Source organism: Oncorhynchus masou, chromosome 22, assembly GCF_036934945.1.
Source record: "Oncorhynchus masou masou isolate Uvic2021 chromosome 22, UVic_Omas_1.1, whole genome shotgun sequence".
Classification (NCBI taxonomy): Eukaryota; Metazoa; Chordata; class Actinopteri; order Salmoniformes; family Salmonidae; genus Oncorhynchus; species Oncorhynchus masou.
In genome coordinates, this window is record NC_088233.1 from 56,738,965 (window position 1) to 56,758,047 (window position 19,083).

General features: G+C 41.5%; 1 protein-coding gene across 2 annotated transcripts in view; it reads right to left on the reverse strand.

Moving 5' to 3' along the window:
- Positions 1–19,083, reverse strand: part of osbpl5 (oxysterol binding protein-like 5) — a 118,412-nt gene that overhangs the window by 14,021 nt on the left and 85,308 nt on the right. For both annotated transcript variants that reach the window (XM_064930625.1, XM_064930626.1), the window contains 4 exons: positions 7,869–8,064; positions 7,345–7,529; positions 7,034–7,115; positions 4,244–4,342 (listed from right to left, as the gene is read on the reverse strand). In XM_064930625.1, coding sequence (XP_064786697.1) covers positions 4,244–4,342; positions 7,034–7,115; positions 7,345–7,529; positions 7,869–8,064 — 562 coding nt within the window. The remainder of the gene's footprint in view (positions 1–4,243; positions 4,343–7,033; positions 7,116–7,344; positions 7,530–7,868; positions 8,065–19,083) is intronic.

Sequence of the window (19,083 nt, forward strand, 5' to 3'; positions counted from 1 at the left end):
TGCATAGTCGAGCATATTTTTGTGACAAAATATTGAGCTTAAAACGGGCATCCAATAATCCAATAATGAAATTAGCGCCCCCATAGATGTAAGAGGTTAAGGTCAGGACTATGACTTGGCCATTCCAAAACACAAATCTTTCTTTTCAGCCATTCTTTAGTTGATTTACTTGTGTGCTTTGGGTCATTGTCTTGTCGCATCACCCAACCTCTCTTAAGCTTGAGGTCATGAACTGCTGCCCTGATATTCTCCTGTAAAATTTCTTGATACACTTTTGAATTCATTGTTCCCTCAATGATTGCAAGGCGTCCAGGCCCTGAGGCAGCAAAGCAGCCCCAAACCATGATGCTCCCTCCACCATGCTTCACAGTTAGGATGAGGTTTTGGTGTTGTGTGCAGTACCCCTTTTCCTCTACACATAGCGTTGTGCATTTTTCCCAAAAAGTTCCCAAAAACTTTTGTCTCATCTGTCCACAGCACATTTTCCCAGAAGCGTTGTGGAACATCCTGGTGGTCTTGGGCAAACCTGAGACATGCCGCAATGTTTTTTTTAGATGGCAGTGGTTTCCTTCCATGAACACCATAGTTGTTCAGTGTTTTTCTGATAGTGGACACATGAACACAGACTTTCTTTGCCCTTTGTGCTCTTGGAGTGATCTTCGCAGGACACCCACTCCAAGGGAGAGTGGCAACAGTCCTGAATCTTCTCCATTTGTAGACCGTTTGTCTTACCGTGGATGAACACCAAGGTCTTTAGCAATGCTTTTGTAACCTTTTCCAGCTACGTGCATCTCTATAATGTGTCTTCTAAGGTCTTGTGAAAGTTGTTGGGATTGAGGCATGGTTCACACTAACCAATCTTTCTGGAGAAGAACATACAGTATTTGTAACCAGGATTTGTTTCCCTTTATAGGGCAGGGCGCCTGTGCAACCCACACCTCCAATCTCATCTCCTTAATGGAAACACTTGACTCCAAATAGCTTTTGGAGAAGTCGTTAACATAGGATCACTTACTTTTCCCAGCCTGCACTGTGAATGTCTTCAATAAATGTCACTCAATGTCTTCAATAAACGTGTGAAAAGTACAACTGTGTGTTATTAGTTTAGTCAGATTGTGTTTGTCTATTATTGTGACTTCGATGAAGATCAGACCCGGATTTTATGAGTAATCAATGCAGAAATCCAGGTAATTCCAAAGGGTTCACAAACTTTTTCTTGCAACTGTAGCTTGATTGACAGCTAACTATGTTCTGCAGTCATTGCACATGTGGATAGTTAGCTTTCACTTAAGTCATGTAGGCTAGCTGTCAGAGTAAAATCATGGACACGTTTATAAAACGTGCAGCTCCCTCTTCATCTACGGCTGCTTTCAATGTCAACATCAAGGCAGACAACCTGGTCCCTGTCAAGAAGAGAAAATATGACCCCGACTTAATCAAAGATGGTTTTACATATATAGAAAAGGCAGGGTGGGTGTAGACCCTCCAAAATGAAAAGGCACCTGGACATCAAGCATCCAAGAAACAAAGACAGCTGACTTTTTTCTTCTTCAAGAAAATATCAAAATCTGGAGGCCTCACAAGATTCACTGAAGAACGTATGCACGGTACAAGAAAAGGCACTTTGCGCATCACCTTGTGGCCCAGTGCATTGGTAAGTGCAAAAAAGCCCACACCAGCACAGAGGATCTCATTCTCTCTGCTGTGATTGATATGTGCACTGAAATCTTGGGAGAGTAAGCCGCCAACAAACTTAACCCCTATCCAATGACACCATTAGGAGGAGAATCCAGGACATGTCTGAAGACATAACGCACCAGACAGAGCGCATCAGTGCAAATGGCCATTACGTACGGCAGCTTGATGAAACCACAGATGTGGCTAACCACGTCAAGGTCAGACACGTCTGGGAAAATAACATTGAGGAGTTGATTTGCCCACCACCACCACAGAGTATGTCTTTAACACAATGGATATGTACCTGAGCTCCGTGGGGTTGGCCTGAGATGGGTGCGTTGGTGTGACCACTGATGGGGCAGCTGCCATGACGGGAATGCACTACGGTGTAGTAAAGTGGATCCTGGAGAGAGCACCGAGTGCGATGTGGAACCATTTACATTTTAGTCATTTAGCAGTCACTCTTACATAGAGTGACTTACAGTAGTGAGTGAGGGTGGGCAGTATACCGGTATGAACGTGAATACCGCTATGACGGTGTGCCATGATATGGATTTTTGCATTGGTCTTGCTTTAAGATATCCGACCTCGACCATCAAACAGGTACTGTGTAAGTTGTGTCGATGCATTGTGTTAGTCAAATGTGGAAACACCAGCAAACTGTTTCACCACCTGAAAACCCTGCATCTGCGTGAATGTGAAGTATCTACCAGAATGCGTGCAGCAAACCCCTGGAGCAAGACATCTCCAAGCCAGACCCGCACTCAGCTATCATTCAAGGAATCATTCGTTAGTGGTACTGCCTATGACAAGAAGAGCAAGTGGAATGAGATAACGAGTGCAATTATGCATCACATAGCGAAAGACGTAGAACCAATCCAAACTGTGGAGAAAGACGGTTTCACAAAGTTGATGCGAACTCTAGAACCAAGATATGAGATCCCGAGCCGTAAATACTTCAGCAAAACATGTCTGACAGAACTCTACACAGAATGTCGTGACAGAGTTACCAAGGACATCCGTAACGCTGCATTCTTCTCTACCACTGAAGACTTACGGTCAAGACGGACCACAGAGCCTCATGATTCATTACATTGACGGACAACTGGAAGTTGCAAAGCAAATGCCTTTCGACCTCTTATTTCCCAGACGACCACACCGGAAAAATAATTGCAGCTGGGCTGAGAAAGGCACTTTCACTTCTTTTAAAAAGTACAGTATATCGTTATCATCCGGAAAGTGGAAAACATGCTGCAGGGTAACAAATCATGTTAGCCTTCAGCACTACATATTAGTGTGAAAATTGTTTCTCTGCTATGGCCATGCTGAAAACTAAAAGCAGAAACAAACTGGACAGGCAGCGTGACCTCAGAGTTGCCCTGTCAACCATCACCCCAAACTTCAACAAACTTACCAAACTGAAGAAACACCCCCAGCTTTCCCACTGATAGACCGCACTACCATGAATAAACAGGTTCATTAATTATTGTTCAATTGTGATTGTTAAATAATTCTGACATTAATATTACATTATTTAACATTTTATTTTACCTTTATTTAACTAGGCAAGTCAGTTAAGAACAAATTCTTATTTACAATGACGCCTAGGAACAGTGGGTTAACTGCCTTATTCAGGGGCAGAATGACAGATTTAAACCATGTCAACTCAGGGATTTGATCTTGCAACCTTTCAGTTACAAGTCCAACGGACTAACCACAAGTCTACCTGCCGCTTGAACTGATTAAAAACTTACACCTTTATTAAAACTTTAAGGTTGAGAAATTATTCACATGGTAACTGATGTGGTATCTGATGATGAAGAATTCTTAATTATTGTTTTTTCTATTTTAAACAATGGAATGTGTGTGTTCCTGTTCATTAACGTTATTGGACTGGTGTGTGTTGCTGTTCATTAACATCATTGGACTGGTGTGTGTTCCTGTTCATTAACGTTATTGGGCTGGTGTGTGTTACTGTTCATTAACATTATTGGACTGGTGTGTGTTACTGTTCATTAACATTATTAGACTGGTGTGTGTTACTGTTCCTTAACATTATTGGACTGGTGTGTGTTACTGTTAACATTATTGGACTAGAGTGTGTTTTACTGTTCATTTTTTAAATATCATAATAGTGGCCAATTGAGACAGAGTCTATTTGCATGTGAAGCCTGCCCAACAAGGCAGCTGCAATACGACATTACAAAATGTAATCATCAATTGTCATTGTCAAATTTGGGTCCCCAGGCAAAACCAGTTGAGAACCAGCAGAAAACAGTGTGACACGGAGACGTAGGACTACTACTTGGACTTGTCCAATACTGGTATTTCAGATACACAACAGTAATATTAAGCAGTAGGGATGTCAATGCGTTTGGTTAGGAGGCAGCTGAAGTCCGGGAACGCAGCATGTAGATCTGCCACTAACATGGCCTCAGGTCTGAGGCAGTCATTTGCACAATAGCTAGGGTTTAGCTAGCTTCTAGACAAAAGACCTGCAGAGGTATGACAGAGACAGCGGTAGACATTTGCTGTGTGTGTGTAAGAAGTATATGGGTTGTCTCACCTGCTCTGCGATGTAAAAGGTGCAGCTGTCTGTCTGAGGGTGGAGCCAGCAACAGCGAAACGTCTCTCCTAGGATGGGGTTATAGGGCTTCTTCAGTCCCTGTAACACGCACACCCATCCACTACTGTTAAAATCTATCACATGCATGCACACAGCCATACTTCATTTAAATCATCAAATCAAACACAAATAATCATAGCTGCATGGACACAATGATGAATAGACACACCCAAGCACAGACACACATACATACTGTTAATATCTATCACATGAATGCACTCATTCCAAACTGTGTATCATACAAAATAGTAGGGCTGTCCCAGACTAAACAAAAAATATTAGATGACAGAAAGTTGCCTGTTCTTTCGACCAATCGATTGGTCAACATTTTTTAAAGGTGTATTTTTCCATATATAGACATACTGTGTTTTAATAAAATCAACTACATGCACTGAGCTTGTCTGATGCTTTAAGCTTATGACAAATGCCTCAAGAGGGCTTCAGAAAAAAAAAAAAAAACTTAACCTGACCCAACTATTCTCCTCCCGCTCCTGTTGGCTTTAGCAGATTCTGCCATTACTCTCCTGAAGTTGCCGGTAATAGATTACACGAGGAGTCTCATGTTGAATACCAATTTATCATACCATTTCTCCTGATCTGCTGCGTGCCAGTTATGGTTTTCATATGCACATTTTCATGAAACAGTTTCATTTCATTTATAATAACGTCTTCATAGCTCAAAATCATTGTCATGTGGTTAATCAAAATTCTATCCAAATCTAAATGAAAATGATACGAACCTAAAAAGTAACTTCTATTGCCAACTATGTAAAAATCGCCAACAAATAAACTACCTGCAGGTATAAAATATCCTGATAAAAATAAATATTCTATAAATCACATTGGCCTGTTTGCAAAGAACTTGAAACATTGTATCAACTATTAACTTGGGTCTGGCCCGAAGCTAGCGAACTTACTGATCCTCCTATAGACTATTATCTATTATTGTGGCGCTCCTGCACCTAAATATAAACACTGCCAGCACCCAAAATGAGTACCAGAACCTATTTCAGTCCAAGTCCAGCACTGATAAGAAGTAATCAGGTAGGCCTATTTTATGACGTTTCAACTGGATCAGAGCATGACATTTTTCCCTTTCATGCTGTGTGGTTGTCGAAAGGGAGAGACCTGAAAATATATTTTTTAAATACATTGAGGAACTATTGTAATTCTCAATGGATGTAAAAACAGACTTTGTTTGCTTACTGTTTGAAGTGAAGAAAACATTACCTTGAAAAGCTCCACAGGTTATTAGTGGTGGTGCGTTCAGCCAATCAAAAATACTGTCAGATCCCCCAAATGGGCACATTTACTATGTGTGTGTGTGTGTATATATTTTTGTGTGTGTAGAAGGCCAGCATCCCAGAGTCACCTCTTCACTGTTGACATTGGTGTTTTGCAGGTACTATTTAATGAAGCTGCCAGTTGAGGACTTGTGAGGCGTCTGTTTCTCAAACTAAACACTCTAATGTACTTGTCCTCTTGGTAAGTTGTGCACCGGGGCCTCCCACTCCTCCTTCTATTCTGGTTTGAGACAGTTTGTGCTGTTCAGTGAAGGTAATAGTTCACAGCATTGTACGAGATCTTCAGTTTCTTGGCAATTTCTAGCATGGAATAGCCTTCATTTCTCAGAACAAGAATAGACTGAAAAAAAGTTATTTGTTTCTAGCCATTGGGCCTGTAATTGAACCCACAAATGTTGGTGCTCCTGATACTCAACTAGTCTGAAGAAGGCCAGTTTTGTTGCTTTTTTAATCAGAAACAACAGTTTTCAGCTGTTCTAACATAATTGCAAAAGGGTTTTCGAATGATCAATTAGCCCTTTAAAATGATAAACTTGGTTAGCTAACACAACGTGCCATTGGAACACAGGAGTGATGGTTGCTGATAATGGGCCTCTTTACGCCTATGTAGATATTCCATTAAAAATCAGCCGTTTCCAGCTACAATGTCTACACTGTATTTCTGATTAATTTGATGTTATTTCCGATTAAATTAATGTGCTTTTCTTTCAAAAACAAGGACATTTCTATGTGACCCAAAACTTTTGAACGTTAGTGTCTGTATGTATATATGCGTTACTGCTCAACTAAAACAAATCTCGGTCGACCAACAGCCTAACGACCAAACAATCGACCAGTCAACTAATTGGGGTCAGCACTACAAAATAGATTAACAGGCAAATACAAAATGAATGAATAAAAGAGTGACATTAAAATGAAGCGTTGCTCTACCTCTGTCACACCCCATCACGTGTCTGTGTTGCTGTGTGTATCAGGTATACCTGGCTTGGAAACCAGCTGAACCTGTAATTCTGGGAGTCCCTGTGGCAGTTACACCAGAGACACTCTAACCTCGTCCCCAGGCTAGCGTATATAAGATAGAGTATATCAGCCTGAAAGAACAATGACTCAAATCTAGCCTATATGGGAGTGAAGTAGATTTTTTTTATTTGAACATCTATGGTACAAATTCTTTACTAAGACCCAACAGAAATGAAATAACTAACCTAACTCTGCAATCTCCCATTCCACAACCCACAGAGTTAACACTACGGAATTTTTGTTTTTCAAATTTTGGCTTGAATATTGGTTGTATGTTCATACAGTGGTACAATCGTAGAATGGAAGTCAGACCAGTCACTCAGAACTACAATGACTCTTCCAGCCAACCCCAGAAATAGGGGAGTGTCACTTTGTATTATTACCGTTAAAGAACAGACGAGTTTACCTTGGGCTTCTTGTAGAAGCCAGACAGGTACCAGCGCACGACCTGCTTTATTCTGCCATATGGACTCTCCTCCCTCGCAGCCCTGGGACCAGAGAGAGAGCAAGAGCGAGAGAGGACATAGAAGAAAAAAACAGAGAGTGCGAGAGAGAGAGAGGAGGGAAAGGGAGAGATGGACACAGAGCTTGTGTTCAGTTAGAGTGTATCTACTATCTCATACAGTAGATTGGTATAGTGGTAGTGACATAGTAGAGATAAAGTAATGGCGGTAATAGTTGAGCTACAAGTGTACTACTAGTCTAGTATTGTCATACTCCGACAGCAGATTAGCGTGGTAGTAGTAGTCCGATAGTTTGTCCAGGAAAGAGCGTGGCTCCAGGATGAAGGTGGGCAAGACCACTTTAGACAGGTCCATGCCAGGCCGCAGCTGCTTTAGCAGGGTCCAGATCAGACCCTTGTTCTCCTCAGACACCGTCTCCACCTGGGACGCCTCACCAGCCTGGGAGAAAGGGACACACAGAAGCAAGGTTGGAAAATTTAAGTTTTGATTCATTCGAATAGACTCCTTTCAGTAGAGGAAAACGTATTTCCCATTCCCACGATAAATAGTCATCATGTCTCTTTTTGTCTTTACCCTAGTCCTGATAATCACGTAGCTGCCCGGCGGTCAAAGCCGGCCCCACGTCACATTTCATGTGGCCCCTGATGTTCACCAATAAATTTGATAGATTTAGAATAAATGATCACTGGCTAGCTACAGGCTTTGTAACGTGCTGAACCCCTAATAACCTGTCAGTGTATGTTAGCAGTCTGTGAGTGATGTCCTGTCGTGTTTCACCTCGGCCATCTCCTCCTGGCTCTGCTCGACGTAGGATGTGGCCTGCAGCCCCGGAGACAGCTCGTCCGATTGGTCCATGTCGCTCTCCTCCGTCAGCCGACCTCCGTTCTCATTGGCCCCGTTGTCCCAATCCTCCTGGGCATCGTGCTCTGATTTCTCAGAGTAGCCGTCATTCTCCATCTGTTGGTTGGCCAACCTTAATGAGGAGAAACACGCAGATATGGTTTAATTAGCAGGAGCACACATTAATAAAGTTTGTGTCTGTTACAGATATGTGATGGTACAACGCTGTTATTTATTAACGTCATGTCCATCTGCACATTGGTAAACTATTGGGTTTGCATATGTCATTAATAAAACTTGATTTGAATAACTTCCAGTTACCAGTTTCAGGGGCGTACCTCTGCCTCAGCACAAAGTCAAGAAAGATGAATAAAACTGAATTTTGCACCGGTGTTGAAAACAACAGCCTCAGCTCCCGACACTTCAGTTTTAATACCTGTTCAATTAATGGTCACTTGCAGCACACGCAAGCTTAGCTTGAAAGCAGGCCAAGTGACATGATTCTCTGGGAGAATTGGATAAAAAGGCATTGAGCAGGTCATCCTGCTCTGAACTCTAATTCACATATTCTCACTCCTAAAGTGTTTTTCCTTCTCCATATTGTGAGAGAGCTGGATATGATTACACAGAGACCAGCAGACAGAGACTAGATCACAGTCCTCCACCTTAACTGTGGAGGACGGGCTCATACTAATGGCTGGAATGGAATGGCATTGACACATCAAACATGGTTTCCTTGTGTTTGATACCAGTCACTTCATTCCAGTCATCATTATGAGCCACCCTCTCTTCACCTGGGTACGAGATAGAGGGGTAGGGCCTAATGTCAAAGGACAGGACGCATGTCCAACATCTGTCAGCATTTCACTGTAAGGTCTACTCCTGTTGTATTCGGCACATGTGACAAAAAACATTTGATTTCATTTGTACAACATGGCTGCCTAAGCAACCACATCCCCCATCGCACCCCTCACTTTCAGTGGCACGAATGTCACTGTCAATAATGATGTCACTCAGAGGATGACACGCACATGCACAGTAGCACAGACACAGGACACAGAGCCCAAGAACGATAGAGCCCTGGATATAAGAAATACATATCCCACAATATTCACAGCGTGCCCCAGCTATGTGTGGTACTGAATGAGAACCATATCCACGTACATCCTGCCATTCAAAAGAACACATTTTGTGAACAACCACCAGACTTAACCTTAAGACAACCAGTGAGTAGAAAAGCATCAGTCCATAAAAGAGAAAAAGCCGGAGAGAAAAAGGCATCCGGCTAAGGAGGACCTTAATGGCTGTTAGATTGGAGCCATTAACAGCAGACCTTTGTGTGTGGCTCTCCAGTGGACAGATGGACGGAAACACACACAGCCTCCTCACAGGCACACGCCGGTTTTCCACACAGTACACACTGAAACTGTAAGGCCACAAAGGCCACGCATGTCAAAAGTCATATGTTCTACCTCACCAGCCAATTGGAAATATTCCACAAATACATTACAACGTAGGCCATAAACTTGGGACGCATGGCCTTTCTTACCTTGTAACAAACAGCAATTGTCCTCCAGATTCCACTTAAGCACAACAAGCGATTTATATAAAATACATCCACAGGCACAAAAAGCCCTTCCCCTCTCCTCTCTAAGTAAAAAGGCACATGTCTGTTATTTTCACAAATCAGCGACTAAAGCGTAGGGATTTGTTTTCCTGTCTTCTCTGCCACGCCTGCTTCCTGGATATGTGTGAGAATGTATGTGTGTGTGTGTGTGTACAGAAAGGAAGAGGTGAAGCAAGAGGATTCACTCTCACCAAAATCCGTCCACATTAAGCACAATGCATTTTGGACCTAAGCTTGTCGCCTGCCTGCCTTTCCCCTTTGGAACAACGACTCCCATTGTTAGGGCGGAAACATGAGTATCTGGTCATTATATACAGGATCTCTGGTGTGTAACAGTGTGTGTGCGGGGGGGGGTCTGCTTCACTGGTTGGTAAAATATTTATTCCTGAGTATCTGCCTCCTGTCACATGACCCACAGGGTCTGTTGTGATTGGCTGAAAGGAGAGAGGGGCACAAACAGGGAGGGGCTAGAGAGTGCAGTCGAAATGGAGGATTCCAGAAAACGCACACAAACATACACCATGACTCTCAATTACTTAGCGAAATCAATGAACATTTTGCCCTGACATTATTTGGCATGACAACTCCATTGAAACCCAATGAAATTGTGAACACTATTTAGGCACACCTTATTGAATATGTCACTGCTCAGGTGCCCTATTTAATGACCATACTTATCTTTGAATCAGCAGGTGTGCCCTCTCTTTGCTATAACTCCTGACAAAGAAATTCAAGTAGATTTTTTATACTCTGAGTTTTATGCTAAATGGTATTGTGTATTTTACTGCGAGCTGACTAAGGGATAGTATTCCCCCAATCTTAACTTCTTTTTGAGGTCAGCAAACGATTGTCAACTTCCCAAAATAGGCTATACATACTTGAATCCACAGAGATCCTATTAAATGACGAGTTATAACATGTCATTATATACTTCAATCTAATTTAGACAATAATGCGACAAAATCACAGTAGATCTGTTTCAACTTTGAATTTAAGACTTTGGAAGATAGCTTTTTTTTTAGCTCCCAATTATAATGCTTTTGCTTGGGGAGGGTTGAGTCTTTTTTCCTTCAGGTTTACATTCATTCTTTTGCAGCGTTTACTATATCATTTATTCCACGTGCCTCCCCTATGTCAAGGTGGTATTTCCTTTCTGCACCATCTTTTATTATTAACCTGGTGGTTCGAGCCCTGAATGCTGATTGGCTGAAAGCCATGGTATATCAGACCGTATACCAAGGTATTTATTGTCATAATTAGATTTGTAACAAGTTTATAATGGCAATAAGGCACATCGGGGGTTTGTGGTATATGGCCAATATACCACAACTAAGGGCTGTATCAAGGCACTCTGCGTTGCGCCTCAGAACAGCCCTTAGCCGTGGTATATTGGCCATATACCACAACCTCTCGTGCCTTATTGCTTAATCATACCACAGGTCAATATAACTCTGCGTTGCGTCGTGCCTAAGAACAGCCCTAGCCATATGATATAGGCCATATACCACAAACCCCCGATGTGGCTTATTGTTCAACTATACCTCAGGTCAATATAACTCTGCGTTGCGTCGTGCATAAGAACAGCCCTTAGCCATATTATATTAGCCATATACCACACCCCCCCCGTGCCTTATTGCTTAATCATACCACACACAAACGCATTCAAAGCTGCATACACATTTTCTATATGAATCCACAAGAACAAATAGAAATAGCTGATAGGCAGCGGAGAGGCCAGGTGCATCACTGCACATGAAGGAACAGTGAAGACACGCAGCTGAAAAAAGATCCCCTGTTGATATTGTTTAGGGACAATACAAGTATCCTTCCTAGACTAGCCTTGTAGTGGCATATTGTCTCTATTCCATCCAATAAATAGGACCACTGCCCTAGCGAGAGAGGGGCTATTTCAGACACACACTCACCGCAGGCTTTACTGCACATAGAGTTGATGGCAGTGTGGCACTTCGGATTACAAGTTACAAACAAAAGGATGCTTCTTTGTTCAGGCATATAAAACCTAGACTTTCTAATATAAAGATGGGGAAATGAAAATGATCCTTATAATTCCTCTAATTCTAATAACTTATAAATGCAATAAATGAAGACTATTGTCTGCAGTAAATTCAAAGATATCATGCGAGTAAGTGCGAGCAACACCACCATGCAATGAATAATTGCATTATTGTTTTCAAATGCTACTCCTGGCTGCAGTGAAAATGTAATATGAATAATGGCACAAAAGCCCTGTGAGTTCAATGTTTCATTCCAATTGGATCAGTTGTGGGTCTGTCAACTCTTTACAGTTTATAAGGTCTAGAAAGGCACAGTAGCAGGCCAGTCTGGCTGTATTTTTACTTCTGATAGTGAGATACGCTGTCTGTTGCGGATCATGATTCTCCCAAGTCATCCTGTACCTAACAAAAATATAAAACGCAACATGCAACAGTTTCAGCCCTAATCTATGGATTTCATGTGAATGGGCAGGGGCACAGCCATGGGTGAGCCTGGGAGGGTATAGGCCCACCTACTTGGGAGCCAGGACCACCCACTGGGGAGCCAAGCCTAGCCAATCAGAGTTAGTTTTTCCCCCCAAAAGGCTTTAATACAGACAGAAATAATCCTCAGTTTCATCAGCTGGCGGGGTTGCTGGTCTCAGATGATCCCGCAGGTGAAGAAGCCGGATGTGGAGGTCCTGGGCTGGCGTGGTTACGCGTGGTCTGCGGTCATGAGGCTGGTTGAACATACAGCCAAATTCTCTAAAACGACATTGGCGGAGCTTATGGTAAAGAAATTAACATTCAATTCTCTGGCAACATCTGTGGCATTGTGCTGTGTGACAAAGCTGCAGATTTTAGTGGCATTTTATGTGTAATGATCATGCTGTTTAATCAGATTCTTGATAATCCATCCACCTTAAAGATGTGGTCTATCTTGGCAAAGGAGAAATGCTCACTAACAGGGATGTAAACAAATCTGAGCACAACATTTGAGAGAAATAAGCTTTCTATTCATATGAAACATTTCTGGGATCTTTTATTTCAGCTCATGAAACATGGGACCAACACTTTACATGTTGCGTTTATATTTTTGTTCAGTATATAATAATGTGGCCACATATGTTTCTGGTAGGCCTAGCTATTCAGGAAAACTTAACAGGCCCTCTGCCTCTTCTCCAGTCCGACCAGCTATTCTTCACAGAGATGCTCTGCTTTTTTGACACCACACTCCAAAAAGCAAGTTCTGCAAGCTCTAGTTTTATCTCATCTTGATTATTGTCCAGTCATGTGGTCCAGTGATGCAAGGAAAGACCTAGTTAAGCCCAGGACAGAGTGACATGTTTTGCTCTTAATTGTAATCAGAGGGCTAATATTAATGCTATGCATGCCAGTCTCTCTTGGCTAAGAGACGAAGAGAGACTGACTGCATCACTTCTTTTTATAAGAAACAGTCATGTGTTGAAAATCCCAAATTGTTTGCATAGTCAACTTACACAGAGCTCTGGCACACACGCATCCCACCAAACATGCCACCAGGGGTCTTTTCACAGTACCTAAATCCAGAACCAATTCAAGAAAGCTTACAGTATTATATAGAGCCCTTATCGCGTTGAACTTCCTTTCATCTCATATTGCTCAAAAAAACAGCAAACCTGGTTTCAAAAAACAGAAAAAGCAACACCTTGCGGCACAACGCCTCTCCCCTATTTGAACTAGATAGTTTGTGTGTATGCATTGATATGTAGGCTACGTGTACCTTTAAAAAAAATGTATTGTCTATTGATGTTTTGCATTATGTAATTCTGTATTATGTTTCATGTTTTGTGTGGACCCCAGGAAGAGTAGCTGCTGCTTTTGCAACAGCTAATGGGGATCCTAATAAAATATCAGAAAGTATTCAGATCACCTTGACTTTTGATACATTTTCTTACATTAGTCTTATTTTAAAATTGATAAATACATGTTTTACTCATCAATCGACACACAATACCACATAATGACAAAGCGAAAACTTATTTTTTATGCTTAATTTTTGCAAATATTATTTACACAAGTATTCAGACCCAACTTGATTGGAATCCACCTGTGGTAAATTCAATTTAATGGACATGACTTGGAAAAGCACCTGTCTATATAAGGTCCCACAGTTGACAGTGCATGTCAGAGCAAAAACAAAGCCATGAGGTCGAAGGAACTGTCTGTAGAGCTCCAAGGCAGGATTGTGTCGAGGCACATATCTGGGGAAGGGTACAAAAACATTTCTGCAGCATTGAAGGTCCCCAAGAACACAGTGACCTCCATTAATCTAAAATGGAAGAAGATTGGAACCACCAAAACTCTTCCTAGAGCTGGCCTCCCAGCCAAACTGAGCAATCTGGGGAGAAGGGCCTTGGTCATGGAGGTGACCAAGAACTTGATGGTAACTCTGACAGAGCTCCAGAGTTCCTCTGTGGAGATGGAAGAACCTTCCAGAAGTAACAACCATCTCTGCAGCACTCCACCAATCAGGCCTTTATGGTAGTACTGCCAGACGGAAGCCACTCCTCAGTAAAAGGCACAGGACAGACCGCTTGGACTTTGCCACAAGGCACCAAAAGAAGATTCTCTGGTCTGATGAAACCAAGATTGAACTTTGGCCTGAATGCCAAGCGTCACGTTTGGAGAAAACCTGGCAACATCCCTACGGTGTAGCATGGTGGCAGCATCATGTTGGTTGATGTTTTCAGTGGCAGGGACTGGGAGACTAGTCAGGATTGAGGGAAAGATGAATGGAGCAAAGTACAGAGAGATCCTTGATGAAAACCTGCTCCAGGACAATTGCCCAGGACAAAACCTTCTAACAGGACAATGGCCCTAAGCGCACAGCCAAGACAACGCAGGAGTGGTTTCGGGACAAGACCTAAAAAAAAGCTGTGCAGCGATGCTCCCCATCCAACCTGACAGAGCTTGAGAAGATCTGCAGAGATTTTTTGAGAAACTCCAAATACGGGTGTGCCCAGCTTTTAGCAAGATGACTCGAGGATGTAAAATCACTACCAAAGGTGCTTCAACTAAGTACTGAGTAAAGGGTCTGAAAACATATGTAAATGTGTTTTTTTTTTGTGTGTGCAAAATTTCATACAATTGTTTTTGCTTTATCATTATGGGGTATTGTGTGTCAATTGATGAGGGAAAAACTACTATTTAATACATTTTAGAATAAGACTGTAACGTAACTAAATGTGGAAAAAGTAAAGGGGTCTAAATACTTTACGAATATACTGTATAATACTTGACTAAAGCATCATTTCAAACCTTGATTACATTTGTATGCGATCAAACGTCTCTCGATTATAAGTGGGAATACTTGGGAACAGATTAAAATAAATTGGAGCGGATTTCTTGGTGTTTTTAGTCATGTTCAACAAGCAAAATAAATGTTTTTCTTTTTGTAAAAAATATTTACATTTGCTCAGAAAACATAGTGGGCCAAATAAAAGCACCTGCGCACCAAATTCTGCCAGTTGGGGAACCCTGTCCTGAAGACCCTGGCAACTGTGATAGTCCAGCGTCACTTTGATTTTGCCTGCACATCATGGTTCACCAAACATCTAAAGAATAAGCTACAGACCAGCCAAAACAAGCTTGTAAGAACTGCACTTAAACTTCCCCCTCATACTCATCTGGAGGTTGAGCATTTTAAGCAGCTAGGCTGGCTATCTGTGGAAAAATGTATTCAACTTGGTCTGGTCCACAGAATTATCACTGACTCAGCCTCAAGGTACCAATCAAGCATAATACCAGAGCCAGAGACTCTAATATTCACTTTTAAATATAAGAGTCTATCTGCTAAGGACACATTGTTATATACCAGCACTGTTGAGTGAAACAAACTACCACAGCAATTCAAAGCATACCAATCATAACCACTTTTTAAAATAGTGTCAAAAGCTGGCTAATGTGTGAATAGTATAACCTCTTTTTGCCTCTATGTAAATATTGACAGAGTGCACCGTTTTGAGAGTGTCAAGAACTGCAACGCTGCTGGGGTTTTCACGCTCAACAGTTCCCTGTGTGTATCAAGAATGTTCCATCAACCAAAGGACATACAGCCAACGGCAAGCCAGTGGTCAAAAACAGGTAATTGATGAAAGAAAACAAAGGAGGATGACTAATTGTGCAGAGCAACAGACAGGCTACAGTTAGTCAACTGACAGTCCTGTACAACATTGATACCTAAAATCAAATGAAAGAATGCACAACTCATCGTACCTTGACACGAATGGGGTATGGCAGTAAATGACCTTACAGAGTTCCACTTTCAGCAAAAAACAAACTACGGTTGCAGTGGGCTAATGTACAAAAACACTGGACACCGGAGATTTGGAAAAACATTGCCTGATCTGATGAATCCCGGTTCCTGCTGTTTGGCACACATGGCACATATTGGGCCCCTTGATAAAAGTGGAGCAACGTTTGAATGCCACAAGGTATCTTAAGATCATTGCCAATGAGGTGTATCCCTTCATAGCAGCAGTATATCCATCTGCAAATAGACCATGCAACAAGGCTAGGATTGTCCAGGAATGGTTCCACGAAAACAACAGTGAATTCAGCTTACTGCAGTGGCCTGCCCAGTCACCAGATCGTAATTCAATTGAGCATCTGTGGGATGAGACGGAACGAGCTATTCAGAGTAGAGATCCACCACAAGCCATCTTGACACACCTGTGGGAAGCATTGGCGTCAGAATGGGCCAGCATCCCTGTGGAATGCTTTCAAAACCGTGTAGAGTCCATGGCCGAGAAATTGAGGCTACTCTGAGGATAAAAGTAGGTGCAACTCAATATTAGGAAGGTGTTCCTAATGTTTTGTACACTCAGTGTATGTTTTTCTGTATAAAATAGGGACCACAATGGAAATAAGTCCCCGACTTTATTGTGCAATCCCTGTCACTTTAAAAAATATTTGTACTTTGTGTATATGTATATATTTTTGGACACGTTTGTGGACCCTGAACCCTCTAGCCCTGCGTGGCATCCGACTGTGCCTAAAAAAGCATGCTGATGTGGAAAAGTCGATATCCATGTTTATAAACACAGGGCAGCTACAGTTGTTATTTGTGGTCGCAAACATTATTTAGAGTACATTTTTTGAGGTGGGAGGGTGTGCATTTTTTTTTTGCAGTACAATAAATTTTTACAGTACATTGAGTTGGACCAGTGTTTTTAGCCTGCTAGCTACGTTAGCTGCTAACCTTAGCTAGCGTGTTCAGTGTCCAAGCTAACACAGCTACTTAGTTATCAATACAATAACTGTATTCAGACTGTTTTGTGCTCAAAGGAATCTAAATTATAGCACAATGTAGCTAGCTACATTGCATAAACCCCACAACATGCCCAATGCCTTCATTTAAACTAGCGAACGTTAGCTGGCTAAAGCTAGATATGCAGATTGTTGACATGATAGTGCTTTGTTTGTAGATGACAATGCTAGCGAGCTAGGTGGTCGAAAGCATTTTCAGCCCAGTTCCACAAAAAAAATGCATTTAGCTATACACAATAGTAATATCACAAACATATATTTCTCAGGGAGATACTGGTGGATACTGATTTCGAGGTTACCCGAGGCTGTACAAGATGTGGTTGTGCAAACCCCAACAGTGAAAAATAGGTAAGAAATGCTGTATGCATTTTATGCTATGCTGGGATTAATATATTTTTTTTATGGTGATGCCTGTTCAGCACACTGCCTGTATACAGCATTGATTCCTACCCACCAGAACGACTGAATGAATACCCAGCATAATCAGTCGTAAGTTGCTCTGGATAAGAGCGTCTGCTAAATGACTTAAATGTAAATGTAAGAACACAACCCATGACATATAGGTAGATTATGGTCATAGGATGATTTCATTAGCATGGCACATGTTACACGGGTTATAACACCATATCCTACAGTGCCTTCAGAATATATTCACATGCCTGGACTTTTTCCACATGTTGATGTGTTAGTCTGAACTAAAAATACCTTAAATCGACATTTTTGGTCACAGACCTACACACAATACTCCATATCTTCAAAGTGGAATAATGTTTTTTAATTATTTTTAATTATTATTATTATTATTTTTAACAAATGAATCAAATGAAAAGATTAAATGTCGAGTCAAATAGTATTCAACCCCTTTGTTATGGCAAGCCTAAATAAGACCAAGAGTAAAAAAATATGCTTAATAAGTAACAATCAGTTCCATGGACTCACTGTGTGCAATAGGTGTTTCACGTGATTTTTGAATGAGTACCTCATCTCTGTACCCCACACATACAATTATCTGTAAGGTTCCTCGGTCAAGCAGTGAATTTCAAACAAAGACCAGGGAGGTTTTCCAATGCCCCAAAAAGGGCTCCTACTGATTGAAGAGTAAAAAAAAAACTAAAGACATTGAATAGCTCTTTGAGCATGTTGAAGTTATTAATTACACTTTTGATGGTATCAGTACACCCAGTCACTACAAAGACACAGGCGTCCTTCCTAACTCAGTTGCCAGAGAGGGAGGATACCATTCAGATATTTCACAATGATGCCAATGGTGACTTTAAAACAGTTGCAGAGTTTAATGGCTGTGATAGGAGAACACTGAGGATGGATTAACATTGTAGTTACACCTTTCAAATAACCTAAAGCACAAGGCCAAATCCACACTGGAGTTGCTTACCAAGAAGACAGTGAATGTTCTTGTGTGGCCAAGTTACGGCTTCGACTTGTATCTGCTTGAAACTCTATGCAAGACTTGAAAACGTGTGCCTAGCAATGATCAACAACCAATATGATAGAGCTTGAAAATAATAAAAATTGGCAAATATTGTACAACCAAGGAGTGCAAAGCTCTTAGAAACTTACCCAGAAAGACCCAAATCTGTCAATAGCTGCCAATAGTGATTCTTACATGTATTGACTCAGGGGAGTGAATACTTAGGAAAATTAGATATTTCTAAATGTACTTTTCAATACATAAGCAAAAATGTCTAAAACCTGTTTTCAGTTGTCATTATGGGGTATTGTATATAGATGTACTAGCATTCCATCAATGTGATGTTATCAAATCAAAATAAGCAGCGTCCATGTGACGTTCTACCTGTTCAACCAACTAAACCAACTCTATTTCTCATTATTTCAATTCACCAGACAGAATGAACGCGAGTGTCAGCCAGAGAGAACTGAACCTCTGTAGCAGGGTCGTAAGGCTGCCTTGCCGTCATACTGGCTCTGATGACCTCTAGCAGGGGGTGAAAGGTGTAAACCAGGAGCAGCACAACAGTTTGTGGCCTGGAGGTGTGGGACCTCGTCATTTCAAGCTGCTGTGTTCGGTGAGTACTGGCCTCCCATAATTCACTGCGACATCATGTAGGCTTTTATTCTGGTATCTAGGTGTAAACAGTACCAGCCAAAAGTTTGGACATACCTACTCATTCGTTTTTTTCCTTTATTTTTACTATTTTCTACATTGTGCAGCAATACGCCATCCCATCTGGTTTTAGCTTGG